Raw genomic sequence first — 23769 nt, forward strand, 5'->3', positions numbered from 1 at the left:
TATTCATGCAATTAGTTGATCTTGGCATAGAAGCTAGATATTCTAAAATTCATCAATGTATTTCCAGGGAAGAACACTACCGAAAACATGGTGATGGGAAGACTGGGGTTTTTATTTTGCAATATCAGTATCCATGGTGTGCTTAAGAGTTATAACTTCTTGCTTTTTGTGATAGTCAGTTGATAGTCAGTTCCTTGGATGAAGAAAAGAAAATGAACTTCTTTATGTCTATCTTCAAGCCAGGCATAGAGTCCTGTCCTGCTGCTTTAACACTCTTGGATTTGTAGTTCCTGACTCCTCATTCTGTTGAGTTTGGAAGCTATGGAAATGTGTTTTCTCAGGCATCCTGAATAAGAAATTCAGTTCTTACTCTGATTACATTGTGACATTTAAATATATTAATTTGAAGCAAAATGAGTCAAACTTGATTTAGCTCAATAATTATAAAACTCACTAATAGTTATTACCCAGAATTTCAGCACATATCTTGTTTTGAGTAAATTTCAATATTTAACTTTTCTAATCCATAATGGGATGGTTCATCCTTTCTCCTTCCCTAATCTTCAGACTAGAGAAGTCTCAGATTTACTAAAATGTAAAAAAATATTAAATGAAGTTCATAAATTTAAAGAATGGTCATCCTTTCAGGAAGCACTAGACAAGGAACCTAGCATTGCTATAACTATGCAAAACCTTCTTCTAAATGTTAATATAAGACGATTGAGATATTTTGGCTGTTTTTTATATTCAGGAAGAAAAAACAAAGTTTCTTTTTCCCATTATTTTTATTCTTGTAACAGGAAAATCATAATTGTAACAAAAATTAGCTTTTAATTTTCATTTATTTGTTAAAAGAATTCCAAAAAGTATCTCAAATCAAGTAACTCCCAATGCCTGCAGATAGAATTATGTTTCTGGGAAAATGCTGCTGTGTATATTTTGAAAATTCACATACAATAAATTTAACAAAATATAAGAACTCTCCAGAATAAAATCACTAGCATTATTCATTCACTGTTTAATACATAGCTGATTAAATATGTTCTTGCAAACATAAAGATACTTAGCATTTTAACTTTTAAGTGCAATGCAGCTGCCATTTGATAGTAATGTGATAGAAACCAAATACTTAAAAGAGCAAATCTAGTAATCTGAATTTAAATACAATTTAACTTTATAAAAGCCTCTTTCACTGGGGCTCATGTAAGAAATTAGCAAGTTAATAAGGTTCCTATTTAAGATGAATAATGAAACTACCTATTTGCTGAATATTATAATTTTATGTTAAAATATTTTCAAAAGAAACTCTCCTTCAGCTATAACATTCAATTGTTAATTTCTTTAAATGTATTTTGAAAATCATCTGGCATTATTACAATTACAATAAATGTGAGATTACCTACAATTAAAACCTTTGGGGAGTGATGAGCCATACGGCGATAGTATCTGAATTTTACAAAAATATTTATTTCCTGATAGTAAATCAGATTTCTTAAAAAGTATGAAAGTTGATGCTTTTGTGACATATAAATTTCAGATGATTATAAAAATAATTTAATCATATTTCAATTAATAACACTGTGCAAAGTGAAGATATCCAATTTGATCCATGAAACCTTCACTCATATCAGCCATCGAAATCTAATCAATTCACTTGAATTCATGCTGAGCTATCACCTCAGCATCAAACAGATCCTGTATAACATCATCTTTATACCCCAATTTACTCTTCAATACATCCAGAGTATGCTGTCCAACCAGAGGTGGTGGTTTAGGATCTGACACTTCAAACTGGTTATACCTTACAGCTGGTCCTGTTGAAGAAAAAAAGAAAGAAATCTATTATTAATTTTGTGCATAATATCCTCTAGAACTGCTACAAAAAGTGCTTCTACTATAAACACTATTATTCAATATACGAAATAGATAATTAAAATGCAACATCCACCTAAAGGTATTTTTCTATTTCCTGGTTACTTTCAAGTCTGGCTTTTCTGCCTTTTCCAAAATATATGAGAAATGCTGCTGGAGTGGAGAAGGGTGAGAAAAAAGAGAAAAGAGAGCAGAGCAGCGCAGAGAGCGGAGATATGGTGGCTTATCATCGGCGGCGGCAGGCTCAGTCAGTGGAGCTCGGGGCGAGGGTTTTTTGAGACCTCCCTCACCCCTGGATAAGCCCAGAGGCATTGGCAGAGAAGATGAAGGTGAAGGAGGAAGAATGGCTTTGGGGCAACGAGTGGTGGCAGCCCGTTGAATTTCCACTAACCCACTCAGAAACTGAGAAGAGTATAAACGGGTCTTGGGATTGGAGAAGAGAGACCCCCCCTCGGAATATCCTGGCGGCTGCAGAGGACCTGGAGGCCTCCTGTGACATTTAATGGAGGCTGGGTCCGGAAGAACTGAGGAAAATAGAGCTGGTGGGCGACAGAGGTTTTTCCCTCGTATGGATACCAGCCCTTTTTCCCCTCCCCCTCCCGGGTACTGTGTCCGCCTAAATGGGCTCATTATTTGCCCTAACTGAGGGAGTTCTCTCTCTCCCCCCCACCTTTTCTTCCTCTTTTCCCTTCTTCCCCCTTCCTTCTTCCCCCCACCTTTTTTTTCATTGGGATTTACTCGGATGTGATCTTGAGTATAAGACTATGCCAAGGATTTTCCATCTTTGCCCCTGATGTGACTCACTGACTGACTGATAGACTGATAAACTCCTCCTCTGAGTCAGCCAATTGATGCAACTGTTGAGGGGTCCTCTATTACATCATGAGTCTCGTCTGTCGGAGAAGTTTTTTTTGATCTACGGCCCCCGGGGGCCCTGCCGTGAGAGGGCGGGCCGGAGGCCGTTCCCATTGGATGAGATAATCAGGACCCTCCTACCATCGTGGGAGGACAGTAGAGATACCAATAGTACACCAATGAACAAATGGCCGTGTTACATCTTTTGTGAAGTCCCCTGTTTCAGCTCCGTGCCTCCATCGCTGCATCTTGGGAGATGTACACGACAGCGGATCTTCTTGTGCTGCGAGATTCCCCCCTCTCGCAGATGTGGCCCTCCTCACTATCGAGGGCCCACCTCAAGGACGGGTTTTGGGACCCAGAGAAGTGGCATGTGAAAACTAGGGGATTGAGGGGTTTTCTATTGAAATTTTTAGTCAAACTTTTAAGGGGTCCCAGGGAGGGGGAGGGTCAGATTGGAATTTGGGCTGTGGGTATGGGGGATAACCCACAAGGGGGAGGGTCAGGTCTGGCAGTGAAACGCGGCATGGGGGGTGGGGGACCTGGGGTCGAGGGGGGGTTAGAGCTTGTCCTATCTGAACATCAGTACTGTAGGTGGGAGGGGTAGATATGGCGGGAGCAGGGGGCCATATCATGTTAGGGGAGTGTGCACTCGCTGTTTACGAGTGGTGGTGTGCTCCGGCCCCCAAGCTCTACTCACTCCTCAGGTTACATAGACCCTCAGGACCCAGGCCTCCGGCTGATGCTGTGCAATGCCAGGTCCATAGTAAACAAAGCCCCCCTCATTTGTGATCTTGTTCAGGAGGGGTGTGTGGACCTGGCAGGTGTTACGGAGACCTGGTTGGGCCAGGAGGTCGGGATTCCCCTCGTTGAAATGTGCCCGCCAGGTTTCCAAGCATTCCATCAGCCGAGGTCACAGGGGAGGGGCGGGGGGGTAGCGGTTATTATTAAAGAAGGTCTGAGACCGAGGGAGGCCACTGTTCCTCAGACGGCTGGCTGTGAATCCCTTTTTGTGAAATGGGGTCATGGGGTTCAGATGGGTTTGCTGATCATGTACCTGGCTCCCTGCCACATAGCAACAGCCCTGCCCGAGCTACTCAACGTCATCGCCGCGGTGGCGATTGATACCCCTAGGCTTATGGTCATGGGGGATTTCAACCTGCCGTCCATGGGTGAGACATCTGAGGTGGCTCGGGAGTTCATGGCTTCCATGACAGCTATGGACCTGACCCAGTTAATTCATGGCCCTACCCACATGGGGGGAAACACGCTGGATCTGGTTTTTGTCTCTGGACAGTGGTTGAGGGATCTTGAGATAGGGGATATAGTTACCGAACCCTTGTCATGGTCAGATCACTCTCTCCTTCATCTCGACCTTCGAACTGCTGCACCCCACCGCAGGGAGGCGGAGTCGGTAAGATGGTTCCACCCCAGGCGCCTGATGGAACCTGACAGATTCCAGGTGGAGCTTGGGCCATTTCCTGAGGCTCTGGCACATGCCTCGACTGGAGACCTAGTGGCCGCCTGGGATAGGGCGGCCGCTGGAGCTCTGGATCGGGTCCTGCCTTTGCAGCCTCTGACCCGGCGCCGATCTCAATTGGCTCCTTGGTTTACCGAGGAGCTGAGGGAGTTGAAGCACCGGAAAAGATGCCTAGAGAGTAGTTGGAGGGCCAGTCTTTCTGAATCTGACCGGACACTAGTAAAATCCCATATTAGGAATTACCTAGTGGCGATAAAAGCAGCGAAATGTAGTTATTTTGCTGCTCTTATTGCATCATCAGATAACCGCCTGGCCGCCCTCTTTAGGGTGATCCGCTCCCTGCTCCACCAGGAAGCGAGGGAGGACCCCTTGGAGGGTAGAGCCGAGGATTTTGTTCAGTATCCGTATGACAAAATCACTCAGATTCGGGAAGATTTGGACTCCAACTGGGTAGTCTCAGGGGGAGAGACTGGGGCAGGTCTTGAGAATGTTATCTGGGATGAGTTTGATCCTGTGACCCCCGAAGACGTGGACAGGATTCTGGGCAGACTGAATGTGACCACTTGTTTATTGGACCCATGTCCTTCCTGGTTAGTGCTGGCTTCCCAGGAACTGACACGAGGCTGGCTCCAGAGGATTATAAATGCTTCCTTGGGTGAGGGTGACTTTCCCACTGCCTTGAAAGAGGCAGTGGTGAGGCCTCTCCTCAAGAAGCCTTCCCTGGACCCGGCAATGTTGGTAAACTATCGTCCGGTCTCCAACCTTCGCTTTGTGGCGAAGGTTGTTGAGAGTGTGGTTGCGCAACAGCTCCCCCAGCACCTGGATGAAACGACGTGTATGGATTCATTCCAGTCGGGCTTCAGGCCCGGGTATAGCACGGAAACGGCATTGGTCGCATTGGTAGATGATCTCTGGAGGGCTCGGGACAGGGGGTGCTCCTCTGTCCTAGTCCTGTTAGATCTCTCAGCGGCTTTTGATACCATCGACCATGGTATCATGCTGCACCGGTTGGAAGTTAGGGGTGGGAGGCATTGTGTTGCACTGGTTCTCATCCTTTCTCTCTGACCGGTCACAGTCTGTGTTGACAGGGGGGCAGAGGTCAACCCCGAGGCCCCTCATATGCAGGGTGCCGCAAGGGTCGACCTTCTCGCCCCTCCTGTTCAACATTTATGTGAAGCCCCTGGGCGAGATCATCCGTGGTTTCGGGATGAAGTACCACCAGTATGCTGACGACACCCAGCTGTACATCTCCACCCCAGATCACCCCAACGATGCCCTTGAAGTTATGTCCCGGTGCCTGGAGGCCATGCAGATCTGGATGGGGAGTAATAGGCTCAGGCTCAACCTATCCAAGACCGAGTGGCTGTGGTTTCCGATGTCCCGATATAGTCAGTTGGTGCCATTACTGACTATTGGGGGTGAATCATTGGCCCCCACGGAGAGGGCGCGCAAATTGGGCGTCCTCCTGGATTCACGGCTGTCTTTAGAAGAGCACTTGACGGCCGTGACCAGGAGGATTTTTCATCAGGTTCGCCTGATTCGCCAGTTGCGTCCCTTTCTGGATCAGGACTCTTTATGCACGGTCACTCATGCCCTCGTCACCTCCTGCCTGGACTATTGTAACACTTTCTACATGGGGCTCCCCTTGAGGAGCACCCGGAGGCTCCAACTGGCGCAGAGTGCAGCCGCGCGGGTGGTAATGGGAGCGACATGGCGTTCCCATGTAACACCCCTCCTGTGCGAGCTGCACTGGCTCCCGGTGGTCTTCCAGGTGCACTTCAAGGTTTTAGTTACCACCTTTAAAGCGCTCCATGGCTCAGGACCTGGGTACTTGTGGCTATCACCAATAGCCTCCCACCGACCAGTACGCTCCCATAGAGAGGGGCTCCTCCGGGTGCCGTCAGCCAAACAATGCCGACTGGCGGCCCCCAGGGGGACAGCCTTCTCTGTGGGGGCACCTACAATCTGGAACGAGCTCCCCCCGGAGATACGGAGGATCCCGGATCTGTGCACCTTCCGCCGCACTCTAAAGACCTTTTTATTTCACCAGGCGGGCCTGGCTAATTTTCTCCCTCTTTTATAAAAGATTTTTAATTTTTAATATTTTTTAGTATTTTATATATTCAAATTTTAAAATTGGTTTTAAATTGATTGGGGTTTTAATTTGTCTGGGCCAAAACTATTTAATTTGATTTTAATTCCACTTTTTAAATTTTGTATGTATGTATTTTATTGTTTGGCTGTGCACCGCCCTGAGTCCTTCGGGAGTAGGGCGGTATAGAAATCAAATAAAATAAATAAATAAATAAATAAATAAAATGTAAACAAACTATGAGATACAAATGAGATACTTAGACTTACAGTATATACCACATCACAGTGCTCTACAGCCCCCTCTAAGTGGTTTACAGAGTCAGAATATTGTCCCCAACAATCTGGGTCCTCATTTTACTGACCTTGGAAGGATGGAAGGCTGAAATACATTTATTACCAGAATGTCTAATTTTATTCTTTATATTAGAAGATATCTTGTATAGAGTTTCCTACTTTCAACTGATTAAAAAGCCCTGAAATATATATAAAGATACAGCTAAAAATGAGACAACTTTCCAACAATGTCTATCCCATTGTTGAAAAATTTGCATTGTCAGGATGTGATTCTTAAAATTCTTATTTTTTTCCCCTTGTAACTCAAATTCATTGAGTCAGCTCTTGTCCTTAAAGCAATCAATTTTCCATGATAGTTGTTCTGTTGCACGTTCAACCTGCTCAGTTCTTTCAGCTTTATTTATATGCATTAGTATGGCTATTAAGCATAGATGTACTAAATCTCCATTGTTATACCATGCACCATGATTATTATACATTATAGCAAGAGGCATCATGAATAGGCGAATTTTACAGTATAGGAAAGGCCAGACTTTGTATTAGTTCTATCTTCATTTGCGATTGAAGAAACGTACATTAGGTCAGACGAGATGTTTCTCATGCACAGCATCTGCCTGCATGCTTGCTTTACATTATCTCTTCAGTTAAAACTGTTCTGAAATTAAACATTTATCTCATCAGAACATAAGCTGAATTCTTTGGTTTCACTAAATTTCCATTTTCTTGCTTGCAGAATAGAGGACTTGAATCCTGAGAGTATAGTGGAGGCTGATCTTTTCCAACTGCTCAGGATACTTTCCATAGTATGATGTCTCTCAAAAATATGGCATGATAAACTCACCCCGCATCCTCTTCAGAACAATGGAATCTGAACCTCTATTAATAAGAAGGTAAAACAGGCTATCACTTAATCTATTGACCAGACAATATCTTGGAAATTAGTTTTGTATTTACTATTTGAAACATGTATTTCCCCAGAAGATGAAATTGACTTTCAAATATTATTTCTCATGTTATTTTTACACCAGCTTTCCTCAGAGAAGAGCCCAGAGTTTTAAACAAAGTCAGCATAAGATGACCAACAATTTTTTAAACAATACATTCAATAATTCAAAATATATTATCCCACTTTGATAATGACTTAAAAATAGGACTGAGTTCTGCACAACTGCAACAACTTGATCATTTTCAGGATCCCATTGAAAGTCACGTTACAAAATCCAGTTTATTCCCAGTTCCGGCAATGAAACTGTTTTGATTGCATAGTAAGATTATCTGTTTTAGCACAAAAGTTGGGGGATTCAATCCTCTAGAGTCTTCTGGATCTCTTAGCAACTTCTGACATCATCAAATGTAATCCTTCTGTAAAGATTGTCTGAGATGGATGTGGATGGAAATTTTCTGCAATGGTTCTGTATTAATTTTTTTAAAAAAAAGATGCTGAAAGAATAAAACTAAAGAATTATTCCCCAATGTATATATGTATTATGACTTATCATGCAAGTTGTTAAGATATATACTCCGGATATTACTTCCTCAACAAGGTCTCAAAAGGGGATAAAATAAACAATTACACTTAGAATACCAGAATTGCCCCTGTAGCAGTTAACTCCATATCACTAACATTTTTTTAATTTTGTGCCATTTTGCTGCAATATTTCAGGCACAAATATATAAAAGTTGCAGGACACACTAAAACTTAAAATATTAAAAACAAAACAGTGGAAGCAACATTTTGTTATATAAGGTCATCAAAGGATGAAATGTCTATTTTGTTTTAAAACGACATAGTCTAGAAATTTTTATGCAGGATTTTTAAGATGAAAATGATGACAGACAAAAATGGAAATGTTCTCAGGTAGTCTTCTCTTGACTACCCAAAGGAAGTTCACATGAGTATTCATGTGAGCAGATGCATGCATACTCACTAAGTCTACTGTAGGGAGGAGGAGCAGGTAAATCTAATGATAATAGTAGAATTAGAACTGTGATTTATTACAGTTATTCTTGCCATCAAGTTTTTATTTAAAAAAAAAATATACATATCATTATATGGATGGTGTGGTGTTTGAGTATCATACATTTCAATACAGATAAACATATGCATAATTATTACATTCCATTTTCCTTATTCCATATTATTTACCTCTATCTTTTACACAAAATTTTTATTTTCATATAAATATTAACAAGTATGCAATAACATCTAAACCGATATGTTTTAACGTCCACCGCATTATCTTTCGTTATAATTTCAGTATTATACCCCTCAAGTAGAAAAAATATGAAATTGCCCTGTCTGTTTCCTTTTTCCTGTATACCATATTTCACCCAATTTTAGAACAATCCATCTCCTTTCCTCTTCTTTCTTCTCCTTCTCTTCCCTTCTCCCTTCTCTTTCTCTCTACTTCCCTCCTTCCTTCTCTTTTCCCTCCCCTTCCCTCTTTCCTTCTCCTCCCCTCCACTTCCCGATCTCCTTTCCCCTCTCTACCCTTACTCTTTCTCCCCTCCTCTCCTACTCCCTTCCACTCCCCTCCATTTCCCTCTTTCTTTTCGTTGTTGTATATAATATTCCCAATACCTACAGGATATGGTGTATTTTCCAATTAACATCTCTTTCAACTATAACTATACAACTTCTTAAAGTTACATTCAAAAATAAAAGAAACAGACTTAATCACTTAAATATGTGTTATTGATATTAATAATAATTATTATTATATCATCATAATATTGATTAATCATGTTAATAATTTTACACACATCATCATTCTAAGCATGTGTGTGTGTGTGTGTGTTTGTGTGTCTGTGTGCAACTACAATATTATTCTTTTAATACTAACATCCCTTCATTGATCAAACAGCATGCTGTCTGAATACCAGTGTCAGCGTTCCAGAAAACCCCCCAACTCCAAGTAAAGACTCTGAAGCAAGCATTTTTCAAAGTTCTATTTACTAGAACAAGTAAAGCACATCTGGGAAAACCCGAATCTGAGAGGTCTGGGTTTTCCCTCAGTAAATCAAACCCCCAAAACCATCCCCTCACTCCTCAGTCGATCACATGCACCAATCAACCACCGTCCCATCTCGAGACATCACTCCGACCACTCCTTCTCCAGATGCAGGATCACCCTGACCTTGACCGACAGGAAGAATGCTATTATGTCTACAGACAACCCCTCTACTAAATCTCCCTCCTACTTTCCCACACATGAGAAGGTGGCAGCATGGAAGCTTCCGGCCTAATATGACTTCCAAAGCTGACAACTGGTTTCTTACATCCTAACAATTCAAGCTTACCACCATTTTCATTTTTTGTGTCTATTTTTCATGTTTCTTTTCCTACCTTATTTGACTTTGTGCTACATTTCTTTACACCCTTCCATTCTAAACTTCCACTAATATTTTTCCCCCTTCACATTATTATATTCAAGAACATGATATTCTGTTTTGTTATTCATATTCCCATTATTTAACTTTTCCTCTCTGTATATTTTAAAGTTTGTTAATACACATAAATATATCTACTTTCACATTACCTACACAATAGTCATATTTTATACACTTTTAATAATACCATCATTCAACCTCTCATTTCCAATTAATAATGAATTCTAATTCATAATTTTCCAGTTTCATATCTATTTGTGGTAATGTTTATCCTAATATTTATTTATATTAAATACCAATTAATTGTCCAGCCTATATCATTCTAATATTAATACAATTATTAACATATATGTATATAATCATGACATATCTATAATTCTTTTTCTCCCCTTAACCATTATCTCTTATCCACATCCCATCCTTTATTCATACCTTTTTTTACTTGTCTCCCCTGTTTTCCTCTTAAGTCTTTTATTCCATCTACTTCGAAGTTTATATTCTGAATCCATAATTTATTTTTTTCTCCTTGCCCTATCTTTTCCCACTGTTTATTTTGAAAGCTTTCAGCCCTAAATCCTATTGTTTCCCTCCAGACCTCTTCCTATTCCTTCCATTTCTTTTAAAAATCTTTTAAAATGTTTTCGCCCTGTTTTTATTGATTTTAATAGTGTCTCCTCCTTGTTATCTTCCTTTTGCTGGTTTCTCAATTCTAATTCCTCTTCTGTTCCAGCTAATGATTTCATTCTTTCCTTCTTGTCCTGGTCTTTGCTCCTTATCTCTTGTATGCAATTTTCCTGTCTTCTATCTATACGATCAAATATTTCCACCATGTCCTTGTGTAATTCCAGGATAAAGTCCTTAATGTCCTTAATGTTTTGAATCATTAACTCCATTCTGTTTGAGTCTCCACAATCGTCAGTTCAGAAACCAAAGCTCCAAGTCAAATTTAAATGTCTCCTCAATGTTCAATCAAATCAGTTAGTTACTTCAGGGATACTCCACTCCTCAAGTCATTTTTGTATATCCAATAGTATTTAGGGGTCCCCAGACACAAATTCTTTTTTAATATTCTGGTCACCAATGGTTAGAAGGTAAATATGTATAGTTCAACATTTATTTCCCTTCATTTCGATATTTATTCCCAAGTTGCAAAAATTCGCTGTCATCAGCAGAAGGCGCTCTTTACTTCACTCTGCTACCTCTCTGCTTTTATTTTGACAAATCTAATTTATTTCTCTTGCTTAGTTTAATTTATAACTCCGTTACTTATGGCAAATTATTTGAAGAAAAGGTAGGTTTATAGTTCCAGCATCTTAATATGCCTTCTTAATATCAGGCCTTTTGTTTTGGGGATTCCATTTCCAACTTAATTTTCTTTTTAAACAAATATTTACTTCTTTAAATTTCCAATATGCTTTTTCATAATAGTAACAAATTGTTCTAAAAGGTATTCCCTTTAAATTTTTTGGGGTCCGGCTTCAGCTGTCAATCTTTTCTTACCCAGACGACATGACATTCATCATTTCTCTGCTCCTGCACCAATTTATGGTTTCTGGATGTTCCCCAGCTTCATGGCAGCCTTTTAACTGCTGCTGCTCCTAGTCTTTGGATGAGGGGGTTTTCCGAGTCAGGGAGGGGAGATGTGGCTCCCCTCAACCTGCAAGGAGGTCCCCCTTTGCTTCTCCCCCCCACAGGGTGGCTATGGCTTCAGATGAAGCCCTGACAGGGAGAACTTGGAATGGATCTGCAGAGGTCACGGATCCGCTTCTGAAGGCGCCAGAATTGTTATTGTTATTCTGAACTGATTTTATTCATTCATTCTTTAATGAGTCTGGCAACTAGAGAATGGGAAATTTGGAAGACACCACCAAAAAGAATTTTAAATATTAAATAAAAAAGCCTATTGCATTGGTCTCTGTAGATAGCAACAGTCTTCCTGTTTGGTTTCTTTCTTTCTTTCTTTCTTTCTTTCTTTCTTTCTTTCTTTCTTTCTTTCTTTCTTTCTTTCTTTCTTTCCTTCCTTCCTCCCTCCCTCCCTCCCTCCCTCCCCTCCCCCCCTTCCTCTTTTTTAGATGTGTTGTATTGCATTTTGATCAGTATGAAGCTATGGACAATACTGATGGAATGTATAAAAACTACTGTTTTACTTTTCTCAATGTTTCAAGTGAGAGCTAGCCAGGATGTGGGGGAAAAAAAAGAAAACATGGCTTCTGTCTACAGTATTCACTAAGCAATGGAAGCAATGAGCCACGGTGGCACACTGGTTAGAGTGCAGTACTTCAAGCTACTTCTGCTGCCTGCCGCCTGCCTGCAATTTGGCAATTCAAATCTCACCAGGCTCAAGGTTGATTCATCCTTCCATCCTTCCGAGGTGAGTAAAATTATTGGGGGCAATATGCTGACTCTGTAAACTGCTTAGAGAGGGCTGTAAAGCACTGTATAGTGATATATAAGTCTAAGTGCTATTGCTATTGCTCTAAAAGGCCCCTGTGCTAATTCCTGACAATATCCCACTCAAAAATAGATAAGGAACTATAACAATTTCTGGATACTTTCTTTACTGGCATTCAGGCCTATCACTTTGATGGGGAAAATCTTTCAGGTATATCTCTCAACAGTACTGCTTGTTTATATTCTTCCTCTGATGAAAATGATTTCCTACAAATAGTTTTGACTATTTAGAATTCTGTTGTTGTCATCTTTTTGTTCTACATGTAGAGAGTAAATGTACATACTAATAATATTCCTCTGCCCTAAGATCCAGTCTGCTAGGTTTTCTGGCTGAAATTATTGTTATAAGGAGATCTATCTAGTTCTCAGTAGCTGCAAATGAAAGGGTATCAATGGTTTAAAAGATTTTCCTATAAGTATGGAGAAAACCTGGATATGGAAATATAAAAAATTTGCTAGAAGAAAGCATTGTTCCGGAGTTCATCAAAGCACTACATATTCATACTAAAATATAAGATTAATATGGTTATCAGCACATTTACCTAAAAGTTGCACTGAACTAAGTAAGAGTTTCTTACTTCTAAGAAAACACATTTAAAATTCTACTACATGTTACCTAAAAAATTTCAAGAGTTTTTCAGAGCTTATAAATAAAGAAGGGATAACTGCTAAGTAAACATGGACAAATTGTTAGTTTTTAAGGTTAATGATAACAGTAAGATTATTAGATTGTAAGGCTAAAATAGTAGCAGCGGTAGTTTTAAAAAAAGCTCTTAAGCTGAGTTCAACTCCTGGTAATTGTATCCATGAAGTTTTCTTGGCAGAGTTAAGAAGAGGGGTGGGCGTCACTGGCTTCCTCTGATACATTTAGCTTTCCAGTCTAGCCAGCAACTCTGGAATTCCTAAGCAGTTTTATATCCAAATATTAATCAGAGCTGATCTAGCTTGGCTTCAAGTTCAGTCAAGTTTGGATAAGTGCTGCCACCTGCTGAGACAATTATAATGCTGCAAACTTAATTAATGTTAAATACCAGCACCTCTCTGATCTTGCCTGATCTCAAAAAGATTACATAGAATCAACCCATCACATCTGGCAATAGTGGTTCAGCTGGAAGTTGGAGGAATATATACATTTAAGAAGCCAAACATTGAAAATGAGTTGTAAAAGCTTTTCAGCACAACACTACTTGTGAAAGATTGACAAAATACAACTCAGTCCTCTACTGTGACAGACTGTGGGAAAATATGGGACAACGTATTTGAATGTTTATTTCAAAAGACAACTGCTGAGAGACATGAGAAAAGGTGATTCCTAAAGACACCCCCTCCCAATTAAGTCACTATAACCAAGACTGAGAAATTCCTCTTACAGTTAGTTTTCAAGATTCTGTATTTACATAAGCCAGAGGTGGGTTTCAGCAGGTTCTGACCAGTTCTTGAGAACTGGTAGCAAAAATTTTGAGTAGTTCAGAGAACCAGTAGTAAAAATTCTGACCGGCCCCGCCCCCGTCTATTCTCTACCTCCCAAGTCCCAGCTGATCGGGAGGAAATGGGGATTTTGCAGTATCCTTCCCCTGGAGTGGGGAGGGAATGGAGATTTTACAGTATCCTTCCCCTGGAGTGGTGGGAATGGAGATTTTACAGTATCCTTCCTCTGCCACGCCCACCAAGCCGCGCCCACCAAGCCATGCCCACAGAACCGGTAGTAAAAAAAATTGAAAACCAACACTGACATAAGCATATCAATATCAGTAATGGTTAAAGCTACCTTCTGTATTGTTCTCACCTTCTTGGTTTTGTCAACTATATATAGCTTGGCATCTCCTAGGTTCTGCTTCTCTGGCCTATAGATCTCCACTAAAAATATTCTCTTTTATATGTCCCAGACAGTGGTGGGTTTCACTTACCTTTGCTACCGGTTCACTTGCGGGTGCAACCTCGCTTCACTCGTGCATGCGCCACTTCTGAACCGGGGCGTACCCGTAGCAACCCACCACTGGTCCCAGTCATAAAGCTGGATGCCTCCTTCCTTTTTTTTATGTACCCATCTGAGAAAGGAAGCTTAGTTTTGAAGTGCTTGATTTATGAAATGAACTCATCAAGGATATAAACATAAAACAACAGATTAAAAATGAATATGTGGGGAAGAGGAAAAACATGGAATCAACTCAAAATTCTAGTGAGGAATTGCAAGAAGCCCCAATAATGTTATGCTTTACTCAGTTGGTAGAGCATATAATCTATCAACTTCACTTCTCCATATTTTTTTCAAAGATGATTATAAAACTTCAGTAGATGGATATAAGAAGTTACTTTTTTTTAAGAAAGGAAATTCTTAATGCAGCTAGTATTATTTTGCTGAAATGCTTTGTCTAGTTGAAATAAACAAATATATAAAAGCTCTGTAAATATGCCTTCACAGACATGCTCTTTACACAAAATATTACCCTGGACAATAGATTTTGCAAATGTCATAGGTCCAGCTTTGCAGACCATAGTTGATTCTATGACATGCAAGCATACTGTACAGATTATAGTGAATTTCCAGCTCAAGGAAATAACTGAAGAATGTCTTCTATTTATCTAATTGATCTTAAGACATAGTAATTGTTTTGCATTATTATGAAATCATATGTAGGAGGTTTCTATGGGAATTTAGCAGAAATTCCATGTTGAGCTGGGCTGAGTGTGCATGGCTAAGTATGGATGGCTGTGCCTTAACTTTGTACCCAATGCTACTTTAGCTGCTCTAGTGGAAACTCCTATTTGCACATGGGACAACTGAAATGCCATCACAAGATTGGGCTACCATTTGTCAAACCGCACTTTCTGCTGCTGCCTCCCATTTCAAGCAAGTATCTGTTTTATTTTAATTTTAAATTCTTTGAAGAATACTCAGCATTAGTATTTGAGCAGGAGTTAAGGGAGAGCAAATTCCACATTCCATATTCCTATTTACACAAATTTACAAACTGACAATTTGATCAATACAAATGCAGTATGAAGGCCAAGCAACTGTGTTGGCTTTCCATTGTCTGTTGCCAATGCTAATCATGTGATATTCAGCTCAGCAGAGCTGGGAAATATCAAAGCAATATGGAGTATCTCAGTTTCTTAAAACAGACAAGCAGCCTTTAGTTTATGTTGCATGGGTGTGTCTGTGTGAGTAAAGTAGAGCAGCCTGTATCTTAAACTATCATGGTTGTACTTTTCAATAGCCTGTATTAAAGATTTCTATTCTGTTTCAGGAAGGCCAATTTCTGTCCCACCCTCCAAACATCAGATCAGGAACCACTGATCTAATTCACAAGTGAAATAGAAGACTTGGTACACCCACGAAGAGGAATGAGACATAAGGCTAGGAAGTTTTCCAATCCCCCCACCTCACTTTTCTTACTTTTCCTGCCCCTCTATGAATTGTATGAAAGAGATGGGACTCCTCCAAGAAGACAACTAAAAAGTCTGAGGACATAAATTAGAATCAGATTGGAACCAGCCATGCATAAGCAATATTCCATTGCAAATGTGCACAGATCAATTTCATTAAAGCAATTCCACACTCTCCCTGGCTTTTTCCACCTTCTGATGTTTTGGACTAGTTCCTTTTTTGATTCCTTTTAACCGCTGGAGAAGAATGCTTTAACTTCCTTGGGTTAGCAGTTTTGAAATTCTAATAGTAAGCAGTAGGTGCCTTTTTTTTTAAAAAAAAAATACAATATTTCCATCATGAGTCTCTGGGAGATGAACAGTGTCTTCCTCTCAAATACTCCATAACCTTTTATCCTTTGCCATTGCACTTGTGGTTTTTGAATTTGACTATTCTTCCCCCTGCTTTCCATTATGTCTTTTTCCCTGCACTGCTTTCTACCTGTTGGCTAATGCATCTTCCTTTTGCTAGGATGGCTAGATTTAAGCTTTTATTTCTATAATGCTATAGTAAAAATGGTTAAATCCATTATCTTCAAGGATAGTACAAATATTTTTTTGCTTAAATAACAGACCTTCATGTTCTGTGAATGTAAACGATCCAAACAGCATTCTGGTTTTAGATTTTCCCCCTGCCATTCTCATAAAGGGCCATACTGCTTACCTTGTAATTGACTTACTTCAGGCCATTACTGTAGCCAATAATATGGACTGAGAATTGAGAAGGTCTAAATGCAATCTATTGATAACACAGGCTAAGTCATATATACAAAATGGAATCATTTAACAGAGCAATACTATTGCTGAAAGTTCTGCTATGTCTACTGCATTGTGCCTCTACACATCTGAAATGTTCCTATATATTTCAAAGACAACACAAAAATAAAAATAATAAGTCCAACATTTAAGAGAAATATCAACCTTAAGCCAAGTGCTTATAAAATAATTTAATTGGAAAATAATATATGAAAGAAGTGCTTGATCACAGATCAATATAGCTGCTACTTCAATGGCTTTAGATCCAAATTTAGATAAAAATTATTGATGGTACACTGAAAGATAACAGCATTGATTCATCAGAGCAATCATAATAACAAAAACTATATATACAAACACATGTACACACACACATTACTGAAATTACATTAGTAATCTGTTAAATCAAGAAGCTTGGAGTAATACATGGTCACTAATGTATGAAAGAATTATTAGCCTTCAGAATAAGCATTTTGTTCATTATTCTTCATCTAAAAATACATTGTGCAAAGGCTTCAGCTGCTGTATTATAATACAAAAGTCTGCAAACATTAAGTCTTTCCATCTCTATTTCAGAAATAATATTTTCTTATTATTTTCTAATTCCTAATTATTTTCTAATGACTCAAAATTTTTTAACTAAAAACCAGTTTGTATTTCAAAATCTAATACTTCTTTTTTAAAAAATATTTTTTAATTTTTTTTTCAAACATAAACAAAAAATATATCTTTTAAGAACAAAGTCTTGATCCGATCATAAATAGATACAATCGCTTACATTTTTTAACAAACTCCATTCAAAATTTCCTCATTGCATCTTTTAAAATTACAAATCAAAATGAAAATTTTTAACATAAATTCTAACATCTTAATTTAGGCCATACTATTATATCACCACAAATCTTAATTCCCAAATAAACTCCACTCATTTTTATATCCAAATATAAATAAAAGTTCATTCTAACTCTTTCCTAAATTTTCTCCATTACTTCTTTTAACATCAGTATCAAAACACAAATTTAAGAAATATTATAACCTCTTGATCTAAGTATTTACCTTACTATTTTATCACCACAAATCTTAATTTCCAATATATACAACTCTATTTTTATTTCAATTTATAAATCAAAATTCTATCTATATTTCTTAATGTCTGGAGCCATTTCATCCAGTCTTTAGATCTTAAACTTTGTCAATTTACACTTAATTTTCTTGAGCTTATCATCTATTACACATTTCATTTTACACAGAATAATCTCAAAATCGTTTCACTTCATTTTAATTGTCTTCCAACATATTCTTTTTCATCCCATATTAATTTGACTATTTTCCAATATATTCTCCTCTATATCTCCAGCTATTGTTTGGCTGATTTCCAGCAATTTTTATTTTAGCTGAATTTCAGCATACTCAGGTTGTTATTAGGGAAAGTCTCAGTCCTAGGGAGGTCACTGTTCCTCAGATAGGCGGGTGTGAGTCCCTCCTTCTGAAATGGGATCCTGGAGTCCAGTCGGGTCTGTTGGTTACGTACCTATCTCCCAGCTGCGTAGCCTCAGCCCTGCCCGCACTGCTAAATGTCCTGGCCGAATTGGTGGTTGAACTCCCCAACCTTCTGGTTGTGGGAGATTTCAATTTGCCATTGGCCGGGGAGACATTTGAGTCAGTCTGGGAGTTCATGGCCTCCATGACAGCCATGGACCTAACTCAGGTTGTACAGGGCCCAACTCATAAGGGAGGACACACACTTGACCTGGTTTTTCTCTCTGGACAGTGGATAAATGATTGTGGTAGGGGAAACTTGTCAACCTATCCCGTCATGGTCCGATCATTCCCTCCTCAGGCTGGACTTTCTCTCCATCATCCCCCGCCGCTGGGAGGCGGAACCAGTGAGATTGTTGCACCCCAGGCGCCTGATGGACCCGGAAGGGTTCCTGACGGAGCTTGGGCCTTTTCCCGCCTCCTTATCCCACGATTCGTCTGAGGCCCTGGTTGCGGCCTGGGAACAGGCCGCGGTGGGGGCCTTGGATCGAATTGTGCCTTTGCAGCCTCTGACCCGACGCAGATCCCGGGTGGCTCCCTGGTTTACCGCAGAGCTCAGGGAAATGAAGCGTCGGAGAAGACACCTGGAGAGCAGTTGGAGATCCTCCCGATCCGAATGTGACAGAACATAGTTAAGAACCCTGGTAGTACAGGGGTTTAAGGCACCCTGTTATTAAGCTGGTTATTAAGACCAGCTGCCTGCAATTACTGCAGGGTTCGAATCTCGCCAAGGCTCAAGGTTGACTCAGCCTTCCATCCTTTCTAAGGTAGGTGAAATGAGGACCCAGTTTGTGGGGGCAATAAGCTGACTTTGTATAAATATACAAAAGGATGAAGGCTATTGCTGAGCACATTGTAAGCCGCCCTGAGTCTTCGGAGAAGGGCGGCATATAAATCAAATTAAAAAAAAAAAAAGAACCCATATTAGGTCTTATCTTGTGGCAATGGAAGCGGCAAAGCGCCAATCATTGCATCTGCAAAAAATCACCCAGCCGCTCTGTTTAGAGTGACCCGCTCTCTCCTCAGTCATGGAGCGAGGGAGGACCCCTTGCAGAGCAGAGCTGAGGATTTTGTACAGTTTCTGCAAGATAAAATCACTCAGATTTGGACTGGGTTGGACTCTGACTGGGCAGAGTCTGACAAGTCGAAAGGGGCCTGTCCTGATGGTAACATCTGGGTTGAGTTTGAGCCTGTTTCAATGGATGGATGAAGTGAACAGGATCATGGGTCGACTGGGTGCCTCCACATGTTTATTGGACCCTTGTCCCTCCTGGCTCGTTTCTGCAGCCAGGGAGGTGACTGGAAGCTGGATTCAAGCGGTTGTCAATGCTTCCTTGAGGGAAGGGGTCTTCCCTGCCACACTCAAAGTGGTTCGTCCCCTCCTCAAGAAGCCCACTCTGGATCCAGACTCTCTTAAAAACTATCGTCCAGTCTCCAACCTTCGCTTTATAGCGAAGGTTGTTGAGTCTGTGGTGGCACAGCAGCTCCCACAATTCCTGGAGGAAACTGACTACCTAGACCCAAGTACCAATCAGGTTTCAGGCATGGTTACAGCATGGAAACGGCATTGGTTGCCCTAGTAAATGATCTCTGGCGGGCCAGGGATGGGGGTTGCTCCTCCATCCTGGTCCTTCTTGACCTCTCAGTGGCTTTCAATACCACTGACCATGGTATCTTACTGCAGCGACTCGGGGGGTTAGGGATGGGAGGCACCGTTTTACGGTGGTTCTCCTCCTACCTCTCGGGCCGCTTGCAGTTTGTGTGGATGCGGGGAGAGAGATTCACCCCAAGGCCCCTCACTTGTGCGGTGCCTCAGGGGTCAGTTCTCTCCCCTCTGTTTTTTTTTTTAATTTGATTTATATGCCGCCCTTCTCCAGAGACTCAGGGCTGCTTACAATGTGTTAAGCAATAGCTTTCATACTTTTGTATATTTATACAAAGTCAGCTTATTGCCCCCACAAACTGAGTCCTCAATTTACCTATCTTAGAAAGGATGGAAGGCTGAGTCAACCTTGAGCCTGGTGAGATTCGAACTTACAGTAATTGCAGACAGCTGGTGTTAATCACAATGCTATCAGTCTGCTGAGCCACCAGGCCTGTTATGTAGATGCTCTTTAACATCTACATGAAGCCGCTGGGTGAGATCATTCGTGGTTTTGGGGTGAGGTACCATCAATATGCTGATGACACTCAGCTTTACATCTCCACCCCGGTTCACCCTAGGGATGCCCTTTCTGTGATGTCCCACTGCCTGGAAGCGGTGCAGACCTGGATGGGAAGAAACAGACTCAGACTCAACCCATCCAAGACTGAGTGGCTGTGGATACCGGCATCTCCTGATCTAGTGGCCCTGTCACTAGTGATGGGAGGGGAGATCCTTACTCCCTCAGAAAGGGTCCGCAATCTGAAAGGACTTCCGGGTTGGCTCCGCAGCGCCATGGACGGTCTTTTTAGACCGCCGCCCCCGTGATCCCGTTGAGCCGTTCTGACAGCGCTAATCAGCTGTCAAACGGCTTGAAAATCTCCCCTTCGGGAAAAGAAGGGGAGGAGAGCAGGTGGGTGAGGGTAGAGCTCCCCGAAAACCCCTGGATTAATTCCAGGGGTTAGGAGGGCGAGAGCTCCCCGTTCAGCCCACTGAAGCTCCGGATCCGGGGGGACTCTGTTTTTTTTACAGAGCTAGGCGTTGCATCCAATTTCTGCTGTCAAACAGAAGATTAAATGATTTCAAAAAAGCAGGCGGAACAGAAGCAGGAGGACAAGCTTTTTGCAAGTATAATACTTAACTCAGGGGATTCAATGTTTCTAATTGGATTTTCTGAGCTGGAAGTAAAGATGGCGTTTCTTTGTTGCAATTTTAAAAGTGAAAGTTAGAAAGGAAAGTCTTTGCTAATAGACTTGTGCTCAGAGACTGGCTTTAAGTTGCTGGAATAGATTTTGAAGAGCTGTTTGGGAAAAGATTATTTTGTTTGGTGATTTATAAAGAAATTGCTGAAAGCTGCTCAAAAGGATGGCTCTGACTTTATGATTTTATGGTTGTGGGAAGAAAGAAAATCTTTTTAAAATAAAATGGCTTCCAAGAAAGGAGATCTTGAAAGTGCTGGAAGCTATTTGGAGGTGTCAGAAATGAAACAGTTGTCTGATTTACAGAGCTATAAGGATTTTGATGCAGAATTTACAGAATTTATAAAAGAAGCCATGAATAATCATACTGCAGCTATAAGTAATCAAATAGCAATTCTTAAAGGGATAACAACAGAAATGACTGAGGAGACAAAAACAAGTACGGAGCATGATGACAATTCAGGAGATATTCTGATTGCAGCAGAGAAGGTGGAAGAATCTTCTCAAGAATTTTCGAGCTTATTCTCTGCTCTTTTTGAAAAAATTGATAGAATCTTTCAAAATTACGACTTGGTTTGGAAAAAAATAGTAAATGACCAGACTTTCGAAGTTTCAGAAGATGAAGGAGATTTGCCAGTGGTATTTATACATTTAATAGAAAAGAAACAACTGAACTTTTTTTCACAAACTCTTGACAATCTTTGGTCCTACAGACGAAGGAATGAACTGATTTATATAAGTAAGAAGAGGCAATTTGGGGGCTCTAAATCAGAGGAAATTTTCTCAAAAAGGGGACAATCTTTGCAGTTACATCAACCTCAAATTAAAATGAAAAACCTCCTCAAAATAGAAGTAGGAGGGATGCAGAAAGACTGGAAAAAATATAAAAAGAAAGCAAGAATGGAAGATTAACCTTTCCTTTTGGCTTTGCAGTTGTTCTACTCATGGTTAAAAATGATTATGTTTTAGGTGTTATAACTACTGAGGGGGAAAAAGTATAAAGTTAAATATTGATTTTTAAATACGATGCATTAATGGTTGAATGTAAGATTAATCCTTTTTGGTTTTCTAGTTTATGTATTAATGGTTAATTATGTTGATGATTATCTTTTAAAATTTTGAAAGTTGGAGGGAGGAATAATGAAGGGGAAAAATTTAGAAACTTAAAAAATGTAGAAATTTAACTATTGAATATCTAAGGTTTATTTTTTGTTATGAGATTTCAAAATATCTGAACTTTGAGAAAAGTAGGAGGGGGAAAATGTTTTTGCAAATGAATTGAATACTTTATTGATATATTAAGAGAATTTTTAAGGTTTGAATGTTTAATATTTGTTAATGGTTTTAAAACTCTTAGAGTTATTGGATTATACGCTACTTTGAGTTTATAAAAAGGGAGGTTGATGAAATTGTAAAAGGGGAGTTAAGGGGTCTTGGGAGTTATTAAATCTTGCAGTTAGCTAGTTTATTTTAGCGAATGTTGGTGAAACCTATGCCCTGTTTTTGTTCTGGGAAGTCGGGGGTGGGGGGTGGTGAGGAGAGGTTGAAGATTGAGTTTACCAAGGATTGAATTTTTTTTTCTTGATGATAGTTTGAATGATTGTTTATATTGTATACTTGTTTGATCAGAAAATAAAAACTTTTTTATTTTAAAAAAAGAAAGGGTCCGCAATCTGGGGGTCCTCCTGAATTCACGGCTATCCCTAGAAGTTCATTTGACGGGGGGCGTTCGCACAGGTATGCCTTGTGCGCCAGTTGCGCCCTTTCCAAATTGGGATGCCCTTGCCACGGTCACTCATGCCCTTATTACGTCTCGGTTGGACTACTGTAACGCCCTCTACATGGGGCTGCCCTTGGGATGCACCCGGAGACTACAGTTAATTCAGAATGTGGCCGTGCGGGTTGTTATGGGGGCTTCTCGATACTCTCATGTGACACTTCTCCTGCGCAAGCTGCACTGGCTGCCGGTGGTTCTCCGGGTTTGTTTCAAGGTGCTGGTGCTCACCTATAAAGCCCTACATGGCTTAGGCCCAGGATATCTGCAGGATCATCTCCTGCCTTCCTCCCACCGTCCGGTGCGCTCACACAGAGTGGGCCTCCTCAGGGTGCCGTCAGCCAGACAATGTCGGCTGGCAGCCCCCAGGGGGAGGGCGTTCTCTGTGGGAGCGCCGACCCTCTGGAATGGGCTGCCCACCGGTCTCAGGATAGCCCCGGACCTCCTCTCCTTCTGCCGCGAATTGAAGACGTGGCTTTTCCACCAAATGGGTTGAATCCGTAGGGGTGACTTCAAACAATTTTAAATAAATTTTAATTGATTTTAATTTTAATTTTAAATTGATTTTAATCTGTTTATGTAATTCTTTGTTTTGTTTTGTAAGCCGCCCTGAGTCCTATGGGAGAAGGGCGGCATATAAATTGCATAAATTGCATAAATTGCATAAATAAATAAATAAATAAATAAATAAATAATCTACTCCATAACTCCAACTGTTGTTTGGCTGGTTTCCAGCATTTTTTGGGGGGCTGATTTTCAGCATATTTTATTTTGGCTGATTTCCAGCATATTCTCCTCCACATCTCCACCTCTTATTTGGCTGATACCCAGCATATCTTATTTTAAGTGTTTTCTTTTCAGTATATTTATCTATTATTTAATTATTTCCACATATACTCTTCCAGGGTGTTTCCCAACCTATTTCTTAATGTTGATCATTTCCAACATACATTAAATTCAATCACAATTTGTTACTTAAGTCTGTGTTTCTTATTTT

The 23769-nt window shown here is 40.3% G+C and overlaps 1 protein-coding gene across 18 annotated transcripts in view; it reads right to left on the reverse strand.

The window, feature by feature from the left end:
- Window positions 1–766: 766 nt before the first annotated feature.
- SUGCT (succinyl-CoA:glutarate-CoA transferase) overlaps window positions 767–23769 on the reverse strand; it is a 529555-nt gene continuing 506552 nt past the window's right edge. For 11 of the 18 annotated variants that reach the window (XR_015733901.1, XM_034415734.2, XM_034415257.2 and 8 more), the window contains one exon: window positions 767–1814. Coding sequence is in view for 8 of the 18 variants with exons in the window: in XM_034415257.2 (XP_034271148.1) it covers window positions 1651–1814 (164 nt within the window). In the remaining 10 variants the exon portion in view is untranslated. Of the gene's footprint in view, window positions 1815–14343; window positions 14485–23769 lie in introns of those variants that run through there. The other 7 variants (XR_015733898.1, XR_015733900.1, XM_060686135.2 and 4 more) reach the window with 4 other exon arrangements.

This window comes from Pantherophis guttatus, chromosome 4 (genome assembly GCF_059756535.1).
Source record: "Pantherophis guttatus breed Tessera chromosome 4, ASM5975653v1, whole genome shotgun sequence".
Lineage (NCBI taxonomy): Eukaryota > Metazoa > Chordata > Lepidosauria > Squamata > Colubridae > Pantherophis > Pantherophis guttatus.